Below are 17,511 nucleotides of genomic sequence, written 5' to 3'. Positions count from 1 at the left end.
TCTGAAAAAATAACAGCACCAGAGGGGAACTACAATCAGAATGTTGATTATACTTGAGGTTCATAAATGGAATTAATTATTTGGCTTCTAAATTTATTAAGTTTATTTCTTTTCCCCTTCAGGTTTCTCAAAACTAGAAAGCATTCATTATACTGAAAAAAAATGTACATTGTTGTATTTTTAAAAAAGCTTCTTAGGAGTGCCATAATTTGGTTTGTAAACTAATATAAGACTTGTCAATATAATCTTACCTCTGAAGTATTACGCAGTTTAGTACCAGCAAATGTGACCTTGAAAGTAGTATATGTTATGAGATTGTATTTCATTCCTTAAATTTCAGGACCCAAAAAGAAATAATAAATTTCTTCCTATTTTCTGATATAGCTGATTCATGTTATTAATTATACTTACTGATGATACTCTCTTAAAATGTGAATTTTTTCTATTCCATAAGTTTTAAGCAGTCTACTGATTCATCATTGCAATGTATATTTCCATATCAAAGTTTTTTTCTCTTGCCAAGTAAAACACTACTTTGCCTTTTCCCTGTTAGCTGCCTTTTATCAATATTGAAAATCTGTTCCTTGTACAGAATTCTAGAAAATGTTATGGCTTTATATCTTACCCTGACCTATATAAATAGTTGGGACATTGAGGGCCATCTGTTTGTGTACCTAAGTGTTTTTGGGTTCTGAAAAAATACTGTAGTAGTATTGTTTTTTCTTTTTTTTTTTTTTTTCAGAGAAAGAAAATTTCTTTCATGGTTATTTCTTATTTTATCTGAAATAATTCTGACTCCATCTATTTCCCCTCTCATACTTTTATTTTATATTTTTAACAACTTTTAACCCTTTTGTTTTAGAAGGATTATCAGAACACAGAGGAAGTATGTCAATTAAGGACTTTGGTAAATAACTTGCGAGAGTTGATTACATTGCATAGGAAATACAACTGCAAATTGGCTCTCTCTGATTTTGAGAAGGTAAAAGTCTGGGCTCATCAGAATTATTTTTTGTATTAGATCCAGTTATGGCTCGAGTCTGCATTTAAGCCGTATTTCTTTTGGCATCCAGGAAAATGCAACCACCATAGTATTCCGAATGTTTGATAAAGTACTGGCCCCAGAGCTTATTCCCTCCATCCTAGAGAAGTTTATAAGAGTTTACATGAGAGAACATAACTTGCAAGAGGAGGAACTTCTTTTGCTGTACATAGAGGTAACTTTTTCTTTAGATTTAGTCTTATTTCTTGGATCTATGCAGTTTATGGATTAAATGTTGAACTCTTTAAGGAATGTCATGCTTTACCATTAGAACTTCTGCAGCATATTAGTTAAGAATGTGGGTTCATTCAGCTGCTAACTGACTGAGGCCCTTGAGCAAAAGAGGATATTAGGGCTTTCCCCAGGCACTATTGTGAGATAACAGGAGTATGAGCTCAATACATTTTAGCAATTATTTTTTGTCAACATTAATATGCTGCAATAATCTTATTTGTAGATTCTTCAAGCATGTTTCCTTCTTAGACTTTCTATACTTTATAAAACTGAAAGCTAAAGTTCTGGCAGTTTTGTATTTTTTGACCATTATTTAACATTCATGACTAATTAGAACTTTTTGGGGTTTTTTTTATACATTCATAAAGGCTATTTATTTAGATCTATCTGTGTGTGTTTACTTTTTTTTTTTTTTTTTTTTTTTTTTTAGAGACAGGGTCTTGATCTGTCACCCAGGCTGGAGTGCAGTGGCGAAATCATAGCTCACTGCAGCCTCAAACTCCTGGGCTCAAGTGATCCTCCTGCCTGAGCCTCCCGAGTAGCTGAGACTACAGGCATAAGCCACCATACACAGCTTTTTTTTTTTTTTTTATAAGAGTTTTTTTTTTTTTAATTTATTTTTTGTTTGTTTTTCAGCTCATTAAGGGGGTACAAAAGATCAGGCTATATACATTGCCCATGCCTCCCCATCCTCCCAAGAGTTTTTAATTTTTAATAAACATATGTATGTTTATCCTTTTTTAGGATTTAGTCAAGAGATGTAGCTCAAAGTCCACATCACTCTTTGAAACAGCATGGGAAGCAAAGGCCATGGCAGTAATAAGGTGTTTGTCTGACACAGACGTAAGTAAATATTGACGATTTGGGTTTCCCTTTTGAGCAGTGGATCCTTTCTTAAAGCTTTTCTTCTGACCATAAAAGTAACACATATTTGTTAAGCAGAATTTGTGTAGTTTTAAAAAGGCATACAAAAAAATAAAAATCACCCATAATTCTTTTTTCTTTAATTATGGAAAACAAAAAGTAAACATTTTCTCATTCCCACCCCCAGAAGAACCTCCCTGGTCAGTTGGGTGCATATCTTTCCAGGTTTTTCTGTGGTTATACAAACAAGGAGACATTTTTTTAATATGTTGTAACATGCCATTATTCTGAATTCACATCGTTATTATTTACCATTATAAAATATGAATAAAATCATGAAAACTGTTTTCAGACATAGAGCCTGTAGAGAGCAATAAAGCTATATGTCTTAGCAGGCAAAATGCCCTTCCCAATTTTTCTTTTTTTTTTTTTTTTGAGACAGAGTCTCACTCTGTTGCCCAGGCTAGAGTGAGTGCCGTGGCGTCAGCCTAGCTCACAGCAACCTCAAACTCCTGAGCTCAAGCAATCCTCCTGTCTCAGCCTCCCGAGTAGCTGGGACTACAGGCATGCACCACCATGCCCGGCTAATTTTTTCTATATATATTTTTAGCTGTCCATATAATTTCTTTCTATTTTTAGTAGAGATGGGGTCTCGCTCTTGCTCAGGCTGGTCTCGAACTCCTGAGCTCAAACGATCCGCCCACCTCGGCCTCCCAGAGTGCTAGGATTACAGGTGTGAGCCACCACGCCCGGCCCCCAATTTTTCTAAATAATAAAATTGCTATTTGTGTGTGAGAATTGGAAGAAACATAATGCTTTTGCAGTCAGTGGATGAATATTCTCAAACTACCTTATGGTCGACGTAAGACCTCGGCTGTTTAGGCAGTGCCGTTAATTTACATGAAACATGAATCCAAGGGCTATTCGTTGTCTGTGCCATATCTCTTTGTAGCTCATATTTGATGCTGTGCTTAAGATAATGTACGCAGCAGTGGTTCCTTGGAGCGCAGCTGTGGAGCAGCTGGTGAAACAGCACCTGGAAATGGACCATCCCAAGTAAGAGTACAATTTTTTTGTGCTTTGGGTAAAGCTCTTATTTTCAGTTGACATTCGTTTACATTTTTATATTATTACTGTGTCCCATAGTATTTCATAAAACAGATGATCCATGTTAATATCCATAAACTTGCTTTCAGAGTCAAGTTGTTACAGGAAAGTTACAAGTTAATGGAGATGAAAAAACTCCTACGGGGCTATGGAATAAGAGAGGTGAATCTCTTAAACAAGGAAATAATGGTAAGTACAGTATTTCAAGTGTCCTTTCCCCCTTCCTTCCATTTGTAGGGCAGCTTGGGATGCTAATGAGGATTGTATTCTAGGAGGTTATTAGAGCTAGGTTTTCCACTGCTTTTCTTTTGTTAGATACAGTGTTTATAGGGTGTTCAGTTGTCTATGACAGTATGAAGGGCAACAAATGATAGATTAAGAAGCTAAAGAATAAAGAAGACAGGACTGTCATGTGATTCAGAATATAAATCATGTTTTAATTTCTCATACAGTTTATTTTTTTGCTGCATTATTTTAATTTTCTGGCCACTTTGCCCTTATGAGCAAATGCCTTGTGGATTCTCTGAGATTTCATAACAAAGAAATGTACATACTGTCCCTGTTTCAGAGGGTGGTCAGATACATTCTCAAACAAGATGTCCCATCTTCTCTAGAAGACGCTTTGAAGGTAGCCCAAGCGTTTATGTTGTCTGATGATGAGATCTACAGTCTAAGAATTATTGACCTAATCGATAGAGAACAGGTATGTAGGTTTCGTATTGTCATTTCATATGGCTTCTTTGTTAACTAAATCCTTTTTTTCTTTTTCTTTTTTTTAATAGAGACAGGGTCTCACTCTTGCTCAGGCTAGTCTCAAACTCCCGAGCTCAAGTGATCCTCCCACCTCGGCCCCCCAGAGTGCTGTGATTACAGGTGTGAGCCACCACACCCGGCTACATGAATCCTTAAAAATTACTGAAACCCATCAAACTGTCCAGATCTGCTCAAAATAAAGTTGTACCAAGATGAAAACATAGGATATTATATTGTTTACTTTTTTCATACCTGTGGGTTCTTTAAAAGTATTTTGTGAATAGGTAATAAGCTTTCATACTCTGGTAGTTAATAAAACTCAGACTCACATTTTCTATATGTTGAAGGATCCTTTGATTCCAGAATGGGGTGTAGGTTTTCTTTCTTATGTTTTTTATATTTTTAACCATCTTTATTTTCATATAATTCTGTAACTATAGGTATGCCTAAGAATTAAACAAATCTTCAGTACCAAGGGTTGTCTTTTAAATTTATTTTATGGTTTGCTGTTATAAGTTTTCAGGGGGCCGGGTGCAGTGGCTCACATGTGTAATACCAGCACTTTGGGAGGCCAAGGCAGGAGGATCGCTTAAGCCCAGGAGATTGAGGTTGCAGTGAGCTATAATGATAATGTTCTCTAGCCTGGGTGACCCTGTCTCAAAACAAAACAAAAGAAAACAAAGAACCCCTGAATTTTCAGATTTTTAAAACATTGAACCATAATTTATTTTTTAAAATGGTGTCTTTTCACTTTAGATAGGAAAGAAAGAGGCAAATCCAAATTGTTCTTTGCGGGTACCAACTGTTTTTTCTTCCTTTCAAACACTGTTCATAGGGTGAAGACTGTCTCCTTCTGTTGAGATCTTTGCCTCCTGCTGAAGCTGAGAAAACAGCAGAAAGAGTCATCATATGGGCACGATTGGCCTTACAAGAAGAACCAGACAATTCTAAAGAGGTGAGATCTTCACTAAATAAAATATAAATAAATCCAATTTTTATGGATATTTATCAATAGGATAGAAAAGATGGACTTAGAAAACATAAAGATCTACCTTTCTTACTGCTAGAGTGGCCTAATGTAAAAATTCCTCTAAATTTACTACACAGGAAAAAAAAAAAATCAAATACGGCTGCTTTGGAGCAGTTGCTCGAGCCCACACAGAATGACCTAGGATCTGCAGATTGGAAGAATTACTTGAAGTAGCTGTTGTACATAAAGGGTTTTTCACAATGCCTTGCAGTGTAAACAGTGTTTTGTATTGTATAGGACATAATTATTGCTGTTAAATAGTAATGTCAGCTACAGAACTAATGTAAATATAAATAATCCTAAAACACTGAAACTTAGAAATGGTTTCAAGAGAGCCTGTTTACTACTTCTTCTTCTTGTTTTTTGCAATATTGCAAAACTCACTATTGCACCCTGGGTAAAGCGCAGTGGCATCATCATAGCTCATAGCAACCTCAAACTCCTGGGCCCAAGTGATCCTCCTGCCTTAGCCTCCTGAGTAGTTGGGGCTATAGTCACGGCCACCATGCCCAGCTAATTTTTTTATTTTTAGTAGAGACGGGGTCTCATTCTTGCTCAAGCTGGTCTTGAACTCCTGAGCTCAAACAATCCTCCCGCCTCGGCCTCCCATGGTACTAGAATTATAGGCGTGAGCCACCTTATCCAGTCCAGTTCACTGCTTTACAGATAAGGAACCAAATACCTAATTTATCCAGGATAGTTGGGTTTTTAAGCCCTTGGGGATAGATACCTCCCAAATTCTCTCAGCAGTCCATTTCAATAATTTTTTTTCCTTTAGGGAAATGAGTTTTTTTTTTTTTAACACCTAATATTTTTATGCTCTTAATAGGCAATAGGCATTAGGTTAAATACTTGAAATAAATTATTGACTTCATCTTCACAAAAAAGCTGTGATATAGTTCCTATTGTTAGCTCTTTATATATTAAGTTCAGAAACTAAAATATTAAGATAAATGACCTTTTCAAGGTTGTTAGAAGGTGAAAGAGCCTCAACTCAAACTGTATAATGCCACAGTCTGTGTTCCTAACTACCAGCTTGAACTTCTGCAGTAGTGAAAATATTTGAATATTTTAATTAAACTTTCTCATTTTTTTCTTCTCTTTTTTTAAAAAAAAACTTTAAGAATAATTACTGGAAGATAGTGATTATTTATTAGACTTCTGGTTTTTTTTTTTGGTTTTTTTTTTTTTAACTTTTCCAGAGAACTTTTCCAAATGTTTTTTCAAATAGTAAATAACTAAACAAAACACAGTGTCGTTGAAAGGTTATTTGGGAGAGTTGCACCTTCTATGGTATTTCCAAATCGTACATCTAAGAGTCTACCCTGCAGTTTTTCATGTTTAGCCTCTGTAACACTCATTTAGGGTACTTGTGTTGGTTGCCCAACTCCTCCTAACACGGACCTCTCATTTTTTAAACAACTTTAATTGTTCTTCTTATTCTGTGGCTTCTGTGTGTGTGTTTGTATGTGTACTACAGAAGTGGTCAATAAAGGTGGTCAATTTCACTTTGCATTTTTCTTTTTAGGACAAGGCCTGGAGAATGTCTGTAGCGAAGACATCAATAGACATTCTTAAAATACTACGTGACATTCAGAAAGGTAGTTTCTACCTCTTTTCCCTCACCTTGGTTCGGTTCCAAAGCGCATCCTTTTCAGAAGGGCATTGATGACAGCTGTCATCAGACCCGCGGTTTTTCTGGCTCCGATTGTCTGTATGGATCTTAACCATTTTTTTCATGAAAAATCTTTTTTGCCTTATTCTTTTGTCAGTAGTGTAAGAACAGAAGCATGTAGAATCAACCTTTCATTTGTTTATGTGCTTCAGTGAGCTATCTAATGCTAGACTAGATTTCTTTGCTCCCTTGCACTTATTGCTCATTTTTCCCATTTAGCAGTTGGTTATGATCAGGGAAAAGAAAAATCCACTTAAACTTGAACTTAGATAAAACAGTTAAGAAAGTATCTCTCAGGGGGAGGGGAAGCTACAATATATTTCAGAAAAATAGCTTTCTCTTGTAACTTCCCTTTTCTACCTCCAGAAAGAATAATTAGATTTCTTTTTTCAAATTAGATTTATTTTTGTATGTCATCTGAAAATAACTACTGAAGACTTGAGATAAGAGAACCAAAGCTAACTAAAATGTTAGCTTTTAAAAATTCCAATAATGTGGGGATTTGTAAGTCTGCTCTAACTTTTCAAAATTTAATTGCAGACAATCTTCAGAAGAAGGATGAATGTGAAGAAATCTTAAAACTATTTAAAGTGGTTGCTAGCTTACAGGTAAAGATGTTGAGCTATATCGAACGTTATTATTAATATTTGACCAATCAGTGTATTTATTTCTCCTTAAAATTTTCTGCGTTAGCCTTCAGGGACTTCAGATACTGGTTATCCTTCATTCTCTCTCTCTCTCTCTCTCTCTCCCTCTCTCTTTTTTTCTCTCTCTCTTTCTCTCAACAGCTTTATTGAGAGAGAATCCATATACCCTATAATGCATTCATTTGAAGTATCAACAATTTTTGGTATGTTGCATTATTTTTAAAAGTCATAGTAAAATACATTTAACAAAAAATGTTCCATTTTAACATTCTTCCGTATGCAATTCAGTGGCATTAATTACATTCACAGTGCTGTCTGTTTTTCATCACTCTAAGCAGAAACTTTGTAGCCATTAAACAGTAACTCCCCATTCCTCTCTTCTCACAGTGCCTGGTAGCCTCTAGTCACCTTTCTCTCCCATGAATTTGCCTGTTCTGGCTATTTTATGTAATTGTAATAATGCAAGTAAGAGTGTGAAGAGTGCTGTGATCCAGAAGTTGGAGACCTGCTGTATTAGACGATAGGATTATTTGTGAAAAGCATCTGGGGAGTGAGCATAAGTTAACTTGTCTATTCTCTTCTTAAATTTGACAGTTAGACGTATTTTACGGCAATGATTTTCATCTAGGCAAAGTCTTGTATATTCATCATGCCACTATTTTGGGGGACATTTATTGTGCCAGGTCTGGTGTGTGTCTGTAATCCTCACACCAGCCTTGGAGGTAGCCCTGGTCTTTGTTCTGTAAATGAGGAACCTGAAGCTCAGTAAGCTTAAGTAACTTGCCCGGGGTCTTATAGCCGATCACTAGAGCCACTGTTGAGACTGTCTGACATCAACACCCTTGCTCGTCTATTTAGAATGCTCACTAGCAGTAAACAGCTAAAATGAGATTATTAAAAAAGACATGTACTATAAAACTCATGGGATCTATTGATCAGACACAGAAACTGCATTCCTCTGGGAAAAGATGCACATTGAAAGAAGAGGAACCTCTTGGATTAATCCTTTAAAAAGAAGACATTCAATCACTGTTATGTTTTGTTTATTTTTGTTTGTTTTTGTACAGACAGGGTCTCACCCTATTTCCCAGGCTGGAGTGCAGTGGTGTGATCATAGCTCACTGCAGCCTTGAGCTCCTAGGTTCAAGTGATCCTCCCACTCCAGCCTCCCGAGTAGCTAAGATTATAGGTGCATGCCACCATGCCTCGCTTAGAAACACTTATTTTTCACTCTATACTCTTTTAAACTTTTTTTTTTTTTTTGGTCAAAGAATTAATTCTTTATTGTTCATCATATATAGTACAGAGTTAATTTTTTTTTATTTTAATGTAATTTAATTTATTTAATTTTTTTTTTTTTTTGAGACAGTCTCGCTCTGTCGCCCTGGGTAGAGTACAGTGGCATCATCATAGCTCACTGCAACCTCAAACTGCTGGACTCAAGTGATCCTCCTGCCTCAGCCTCCCAAAGTGCTAGAATCACAGTTGTAAGCCATGGCAACTGGTCTTCAGTGGGATTTTTTTTATTGGGTCTGAGAAATAAGTTTTAGGTCTAGAGTTAACAGCCAACCAGCAGTTACAGAAAAGAGCAAAGCTGAGTTCTTCAAGCCACCAGCACAGAATCACCAAAACATAATACTCAATTCCTCTCTCTTTCTGTTTAGGGCCCCCCATGACAAAGAATTATGTAGCCCAAAATGTTAGTCATCCTGAAAATGAGAAACCCTGGTCATGATCAATGTTTCCCTATTTTTCGAAATTTTTATAATATTGTTAATTTTATGACTTGAAACATAAAGTCTTAAACTCTTAATTTATGAAGAAGTAGTCTTTGAGGGAGAGGTGATAAAGAAAAGTTTAAAAAATAATGATAATCCTCATTCAAGCAGCGGAGACAGAAAAAAAATAAAGATTTTTTTTAACAATAGATAAACTAAACAAGACTCGGGCCTTTGTCTTGCTTACCTTTGCTACAGGAGAACTTTGAGGTCTTTCTTCCATTTGAAGATTACAGCAATAGTTCCCTGGTAGCAGATCTCCGTGAACAGTATGTTAGAACTCATGAAGCTGCACAGGCTAAACACAAACCCAGGAGCATCCCGGAGCCCACGGCTGCTGAGCTGCACAAGCTGAGCATTGAATCAAAGCTGCACAGACAGGCACTGGCCCTGCAGGTGTCCAGACAGGAGCTGGAAGCAGAGCTGACCTTGAGAGCCTTAAAAGACGGGAATGTCGAAACAGCACTGAAAAAATGCAGGTGATGTCCCAGATCCCCGAATTGCGTCGGTTGTCTGAAAGTGTAATAACATTTACTTGCTTGCTTTCTTCAATAGTAAGGGTAGAACCAGTGGCACTTTTTTTTTTCACATAAAGAAGTCTTAATGTCTTGCCCTGAGAGCCTATTTTGGGCCTCTGTGTCAGAAAGTAGTAGCGTCAAAGGCAAGTAACGAATACTGCAGAGTTAGGTAACGTGACCATTAAATTTAGGTCACTGTGCACTTCGACATGTGATGGTATCCAAAATAAGTTGAAAAACAAAGTGCACTATATACCATGAAAACATTTTGGAGACGTTTTCTGTGTTGATGATGGTGGTTATATATTAATCCAGGAAAGGCACATGCATTTACTTTCAGCGTGAGTATTCTTACTGCCAACATTTCCTTTCCTGCAGAGATTTGTTTAAGTATCACTGCAACGCTGACACCGGGAAATTACTGTTTCTGACATGTCAGAAGCTTTGTCAGATGTTGGCTGATGATATCCCAATGACAGCACCCGTGGGAGTGAACCTTCCTTCTGAGATACATGATCTAGCATGCCAAGCCGCCACCATCTGCAGTCCAGGTGACAAGATTTATAATATACATAGTTTTGTATTCTCAGGTTCATTTCATTCTTGTCTCCCAAATGCTGTCTCTTTATACTCAAACAGTACAGTAACTGGACGAGAGATAGATAGTATCACCATTTTACAATGGGACAATTACAATTGATTCTCTTTGGGGATTATTATTGTAAAATGTTTCAGATATTTCAAAATATTAACAACTGACTGTTGATATTATTCACTTTAGTAGGATTGTGAAATTCTTTGCTTCCCCATATCTGATGTGATCTTTTAAGCCAAGTTTAAGAAAAAGGTTGAACTATATTATTTACAATAGTCCAAGCTATGTTGAAACCTTTCTACCTACTTTGTGGCCTTCCTTAGAATTCTGAGTGGTAATTGTAAAAAGACTGTTTTCATTGGAGACATGAAATATGAGTTTAATGATTTCTCTCCATTTTCTTTCAGATTTTTTACTAGATGCTTTAGAACTATGTAAATATACTTTAACAGCAGTAGAGCTTTCAAGACAATGCCAAATGGATGACTGTGGAATTCTAATGAAAGTAAGTTACTTTTGAATTTTTTTTTTCCTTAAATTCCCTGGCAACCATTATGTGCCATTTTTAAATCACTTGCACAGTTTACAAAAATACTGAATATACCTCTTATGTTTTCTTATTCTAGAGTAGAAAATTTCTTCTTCTTCATTTTTGTTTTTTTTTAGTAGAGACGGGGTCTTGCTATGTTGGCCAGGCTAGTCTTGAACTCCTGGCCAGGACTGGCCTTAGCCTGTAATCCCAGCATGAGGCATTTCTCTTTTCCAATCACATTTATTGGCTTTTATTTGCACTATCTTTTAAAACACTGGGCTTCAGACAAGGCCTCTCTGGACATGATCCTTCTGTTAGAATTTAATATAAAATGACATTTTTATAAGCCATAGACCAGAAGAAACACAGTATATAGTTGTATTTGACCTTCAAAACTGTTTGGCACTAATATCTCTGATTGTGGATTCTGCTTGGTGAAGATGCCATCTGTGTTCTGCAGTGTCCTTAACTCTGTCCTTTCCGTGTGATTTGGTACGTAGACTGCTTTTGGAACTCATAAAGATCCGTATGAAGAGTGGTCCTACAGTGACTTCTTCAGCGAAGATGGAATTGTTCTTGAGTCACAGCTGGTGCTACCAGTTATTTATGAATTGATTTCATCACTTGTGCCCCTAACTGGTAAATCTTACTTGTGTCATTACTTTGTATGTCTTTCTGCTGTACGGGAATTCCAACCGAAGAGGTTTTGAACTAGTACTACACACAGTGATATGTGTATTATAGGCAGTGTTGAGCAAAACAGGCCAGATACAAAAGACTATATACTGTATGATTTACATAAAGTACAGAAACAAGCTAGGACTAAGCTGATGCTGTTAGAACTCAGGGTAGTGGTTGTCCTTGGGGTAGTCAATGACTGGAAAGGATGAAGGGGGCTTTTGGGGTGCTGGTAATGTTGTGTTTCTTGATCTGGGTGCTGCTCCATTCAGTTGTGGACATTTATCAAGTTGTATACTTACTTGTGCATTTTTCTATATGTATATTTTAATTTTTTTAAAACAGCAATTTGCTTTAGATTATTTGATCGTAACACAGTATTTAAATATCTCTTGAGTTTATGTGCTTTATAAGAGAGTTATTTTATTTAGTGTTATTTAATTTATTATTCTCTTGTAGAAAGCAAGAGACATCCCTTGGAGTCTGCAAGTTTGCCGTACTGCTCTATTAGTGAAGGTATTCGGCATCAGAAATGTATATAGCATTGTATTAAGATTTTATAGATACACAGTTGCAGAAATTCCTTGAAATTCTGAATATGAATCTGACTTAATGTCCTTAGCGTAATTATGTAGTTATTGCTCTTCCATTGCTAGTCATCTAAAAGGTTAGATTGTGCGATTTAGCTTATAGTATTAACTTTTATGAATTTGTTCATAAATTTTAGTCTTTCAAATGGAGAAATGGTTTTTGTCAGTTAACAATTTAAACATCTCAGTTACAATAAGCACATTATAATCAAAGTATCTCATTATCTAGTGGACTTAGTGATTTTCTGGTTTAAATCAAGCCTCATGTTAACTCTCTCATTAACTAACTTTGAGAGTGAATTCCGTAACTATTACTTGCATTGGAGAAATATGCTCTCCCTGAAAAGTTTTCTATAATATGCTCTTTCTTTGCCTATAAAATCTAAATATTAAAATCCTTATACTCAGATGAAAATCCTTTTATCACTTTGCAGGCGATGGCCTTATTTTACCTGCTATGAATTCCATTTTTGCCCTGCTACAGAATCTTCAGGAATCTAGCCAGTGGGAGCTGGCCCTAAGATTTGTAGTTGGTTCATTTGGTTCCTGTCTTCAGCATTCTGTGTCAAACTTCACGAATGCCAGTTTAAGTGAAAAGGTATAGTTTTGAGAACAAATACTTGGACTTTGGGTGAATATAGATACAAAAGCACTGCCAAACAAAGGAATTGGGAGTTCACATTACCCTGTTGGGCTCTGTAGGAAGGAAATTGACAATCTGTGAGATTTAAGAAACATTTGTTGAGCATCTGCTAAGATTCCAGTGTAGTTCAAGGTGTTTGCACGCAATTGCATACTCACTTTTTACAGCAACCCTGACAGTTCCATTCTGCAAATGTGGGAACTCAGATTCAGGGAGGTAAAATAAGTTCACCAAAGTTTTAGGTTGTGGTAAGTCTTGACACGCCAAGCTCAGTGCAGTTTTGTCTACACCACATTCGGTCAAAAATGTCTCTCTGCCGTTTGTTTTGTTGTTGTCCAAATTATTATAATTTTTTCCTGAAAGCATCATTGGCGAGATTCTGGAAGACAAACCACCTATCGATACCTTGCTTATGAAGCTGGTCTCAGAGGAAATTGTCTTCATTTCTGTTACTCTGCTGATATTTATTAAATGCTGATTCTTTCTTTTTTAAATCAACTTTATTGAGTCATAGCTTTCAAAATTAAAATGTACCAGGTTTAAAGTTCATTTTTGCCCCTTCTCGGGCAATCTCCCACCCTCAGCTCTAGCTTGGTGATAGATTAATGCTAATACTTTTTGCATATAATGATGAATTTTCAAAGTTGCATAATAGTTAAGAAGAGTTTTCAGAATGGTACATAGACATGGACCTAAAGATTCTTTTGTTCTTTTCTAAAAGTTATTTGGACAAACCACATTAGTTAAATCAAGGAATGCTGTTATGGAATTGAAAGAAAAAGCCGGTATGTTTATCAGGGAAAATGCTACAACACTATTGCACAAAGTAAGTATTTGTTCTTGGTTTCTCGGTAAAATCTTTTTTTTTTTTTTCCCCTCGCCTTTTACCTCAGTCAACTGTGCATGTGATTCCTGGTTCCATACAGTAGTGTTTTACTCTTCAAAAGCCTCGACAACCTGTATCACAGCTAATCGTTGTGGTGGTTTTTTATTATGGTAATTGACATTCTATGGAGCATTTATGAAATGGGTAGTCAGTCTTTCCCACTTTTGTCCCCTGATTTTAGTTATTTGTTTTATGGATTGAAGCATTACAAGGATCCTAGCTGTCAGTTATTTCTATGCCAGAAATCCTAATTTTCCATTAGCCTTTATTTTTAAAAAGGTTCTAATAGACCTTTTTCTTCTTCTTCTTTCTTTTTTTTTTTTTTTTTGTTTCTTTCTAATACACTTTTTTTTTTTTTTTTTTTTTTTTTTTTTTTTGAGACAGAGTCTCACTCTGTTGCCCAGGCTAGAGTGAGTGCCGTGGCGTCAGCCTAGCTCACAGCAACCTCAAACTCCTGAGCTCAAGCGATCCTCCTGTCTCAGCCTCCCGAGTAGCTGGGACTACAGGCATGCACCACCATGCCCGGCTAATTTTTTTTTTTTTTCTATATATATTTTTAGCTGTCCATATAATTTCTTTCTATTTTTAGTAGAGATGGGGTCTCGCTCTTGCTCAGGCTGGTCTCGAACTTCTGAGCTCAAACGATCCTCCCACCTCGGCCTCCCAGAGTGCTAGGATTACAGGCGTGAGCCACCGCGCCCGGCCTCTTTCTAATACACTTTTGGTAAAAAAAAAAAAAAGGTTTGCATTGGGCATTTAGTTTCCATTTGTTAGATTACTTTTTTTAAAATGGAAATAATTTCAAAGTTTTAGAAAATTTTTAAGAACAGTTCAAAGAGCTCTGGTACACCCTCATTGCTTCATCACTTGCTGGCTTGCTCTCTTTCTTTATATAAAGTCATTTTGGAGATATATATATATATTTATGATCATTTAGGAGTAAGTTGCATACATTATGGCTCTTTACCCCTAAATATTTCAGTGTTTGTTTCTTGAGAATAAGAACATTCCCGTACACAGCAGCCGTCATCAACTCTGTTAAATTTAACAATGATACAATACTCGTATTTACTGTCCTTGGTCCAATTTTGTCTGTTTACTTGGTAATATCCTTCGTAGCATGTTTGCCACTTCAGTACAAGATCCAGCCTAGCATCATGTATTACAGGAATCAGCAAACTACAGCCTGCAAGGCCCATCTGTTTGTTTTTGTATATAAAGTTTTATTGGAACACAGCCATGCCTGTTCCTGTACACACTGTCTCTGCCACAAGGGAAGAGGTGAATAGCTGCTGTGGAGGTCATATGGCCTGCAGGGCTGAGATATTTGCTGTTTGGCCATCTAAGAAGAAGTTTGCCAACCTCTGACATACTACATTTAGTAGTCATCTCTTTAGTCTCCTTTATTTTAACCTGAAAGTCTTTACTATAATCGTCTCTTTTCATCTGAAGTCTTTACTATTCCAGCTGCAAAATGACATCAGGGCCTGGCAATAAACTGTGCGTTTCTCTTTGCAGTTCTCTGGATCCTGGATCTTTTCCCCTTTACTTCATGGGAAATCTTTGACACTATGTGCATAGATTTTTCTTCCATTTCCTTTTTGTATTGGCAGTGTCTAAAGGATACTGATTTTTGACTATAATGCCATATTTTGCCTTCTGAGGCTCCCTCACAATATAAGATGGAAATTTTCTTGATCATGAGTTTTGTGCCCAACTCATCACTGCTCTATTTTTAGTTCAGTTAGTTCTAAGCCCCAAATGTTAAATTTATTCACTCAATAATGTTTTACTTATGATTAAAAAAAACCACATAACAGAAAATTTACCATCTTAACTATTTTAAGTGTATTTTCAGTGGTGTTAAGTACATTCACATTGTTGCAAAACAGATCTGCAGAACTTTTCCATCCTGCAAATCTGAAGCTCTACACCCATTAAACAGTAATTCCCCTTTTTCCTCCCCTAGCCCTCGGTAACTACCATTCTACTTTGGATCTCTATGAATATGACTACTAGCGATACCTCATTTACTTAGAATTATATATTATTTGTCTTTTTGTGTCTGGCTTATTTCACTTAGCATAATGTCCTCAAGGTTCATCCATGTTGTCACTTGTGACAGGATTTCCTTCCTTTTTAAAGCCAAATAATATTCCATTGTGTGTATACCACATATTGTTTATCCATTCAGCTGTTGTCGGAAGCTTGGGTTGCTTCCACCTCTTAGCTATTGTGAATAGTGCTGCTATGAACACGGTGTGTAAATATTTTTTTGAGACCCTGCTTTCAATTCTTTTGGGTATATACCTAGAAGTGGGATTGATTGATAGATGATGTGGTAATTCTATTTTTAATTTATTGGGGGACTTCCATACTGTTTTCCATAGCAGTTGTACCATTTTACAGTCCCATCAACAGTGTGCAAGGGTTCCCTTTTCTCCATATCCTTGCTAATAAATAAGGTGAGGACTGGGAACTGACCATCGAGTTTGGCCCCGGAGGTCACTTGTGACCTTTGTGAGAACAGTTGGTGGAGTGTTGGGGTTCAGAGCTTCTTGGGACTTGGTCCAGGAGAGCCTCGCGGGGGGAATCTTCTGCAGTGGTTTTCTTTAAAGGGGAGCAGAGAAACAGGGTAGGAGCAAGAAGAGGTCAGTGATTTTGTTTTTAAGATGAGAGATAGAATATTGAGCCACAAAAGAGGAAAAACTAATGGTCGTGAGACAGAGTGGCCTTTGGTAGGAGCAAGGCTTTAAGTAGATGAGAGGGGCTGGGGGCTGGCGACCACGCGGAGGGTTGGCCTCACGCCGGTGGGCAGGGATAGTTGGTGACTGGAGGGAGAGCAGAGTACCCGGGTGCGGGTACAGGGGCTGGTGGATTTGGTGGTGGGAGGATGAGGCAGCTGTCTTCCGGCTGCTTCTGGGTCCTCAGTGAGGCAGAAAGTGAGATCCTTGGCTAAGAATGAGGAAAGGGAGGGGGTGTTGGAGATGTGGAGAGAGGGATGGAAGAGGCCGGTGGGAGAGAAGGGAAGAGTTCTTTGCCCTATGGAACCTGTTACAGTTGCTTTCCTTAAATTTCTGATAAAGGACATTAAACCCAAGCAAACACATTGGACCTGTGTTACTATAAATAACTTTTCATGAGACACTTGTTCTTTCATAGTGTCTGTAATTCAATTTAGTGATAAATAAGCCTTCAGATACTTAATTCTGTTTTGATTGTGAGGAATTTGCTTCTTCTGATGTTTTCTTCCCGTAGGTATTTAATTGTCGCCTGGTGGATATTGACCTGGCCTTGGGTTACTGCACTCTCTTGCCCCAAAAAGACGTGTTTGAAAATCTCTGGAAGCTCATAGATAAAGCATGGCAGAATTATGACAAAATTCTGGTAAGCTCTAAGGAAGCGCACCTTCAGTTCTTGAAGTATTAAGTATTTTGGGGGAGAAATGAAGTTGGCTGTGCCACCAGGTCTTAAAGGTTTAGTAGAAGAGATGTTGAGTGAACTCACACGCCTTCTACCAGCTTTTGTTTAGCTGGTGGCATACTGGTGATTGTGTATGTGAGTCACAAGCATTGCTCAACCCAAAGAATTACGATGTTTTTTATTTTTTAAAATCTGTATGCACAGATTCAAATCCTAGCCAGGAAGGAAAAAAGAAAATCTGTATGTAGCCTTTGAACTTCACATCTTACACTTACACTAGTGTATTTGAAACCCTAGACCCTGAGTCAGCTCTTCTGTAGGACAAGTTTAACAGATTGAAAACTTCTCTTGGATGTTGTTTGTTTTAAAACTTGCCTTTTGTGGGGATTTTGCTTGCAAGATGACTAAAATTTGGCCTTTCATTATAAAGGAAAGCCAGATGAAATTCATGGCATCATACAAAAAGCTGAATTCCCTAAATATTGTATGAGAAGTAATGACTGTGTAGAAAGCAAT

General features: G+C 37.0%; 1 protein-coding gene across 1 annotated transcript in view; it reads left to right on the top strand.

Annotated features, from left to right (window-relative positions):
- The window catches only part of KNTC1 (kinetochore associated 1), a 62,336-nt gene that overhangs the window by 21,372 nt on the left and 23,453 nt on the right, over nt 1–17,511 (top strand). The window contains exons 25-41 of the mRNA XM_069497174.1: nt 863–982; nt 1,074–1,217; nt 2,021–2,119; nt 3,093–3,196; nt 3,337–3,436; nt 3,816–3,950; nt 4,836–4,955; nt 6,559–6,631; nt 7,246–7,313; nt 9,329–9,609; nt 10,027–10,199; nt 10,651–10,748; nt 11,276–11,414; nt 11,913–11,969; nt 12,478–12,641; nt 13,408–13,512; nt 16,831–16,959. Of these exons, the coding sequence (XP_069353275.1) occupies nt 863–982; nt 1,074–1,217; nt 2,021–2,119; nt 3,093–3,196; nt 3,337–3,436; nt 3,816–3,950; nt 4,836–4,955; nt 6,559–6,631; nt 7,246–7,313; nt 9,329–9,609; nt 10,027–10,199; nt 10,651–10,748; nt 11,276–11,414; nt 11,913–11,969; nt 12,478–12,641; nt 13,408–13,512; nt 16,831–16,959 (2,109 nt within the window). The remainder of the gene's footprint in view (nt 1–862; nt 983–1,073; nt 1,218–2,020; nt 2,120–3,092; nt 3,197–3,336; nt 3,437–3,815; nt 3,951–4,835; nt 4,956–6,558; nt 6,632–7,245; nt 7,314–9,328; nt 9,610–10,026; nt 10,200–10,650; nt 10,749–11,275; nt 11,415–11,912; nt 11,970–12,477; nt 12,642–13,407; nt 13,513–16,830; nt 16,960–17,511) is intronic.

Source organism: Eulemur rufifrons, chromosome 21 (assembly GCF_041146395.1).
Source record: "Eulemur rufifrons isolate Redbay chromosome 21, OSU_ERuf_1, whole genome shotgun sequence".
In the NCBI taxonomy this organism is placed as follows: domain Eukaryota; kingdom Metazoa; phylum Chordata; class Mammalia; order Primates; family Lemuridae; genus Eulemur; species Eulemur rufifrons.
This window is presented reverse-complemented; position numbering and strand designations above follow the sequence as displayed.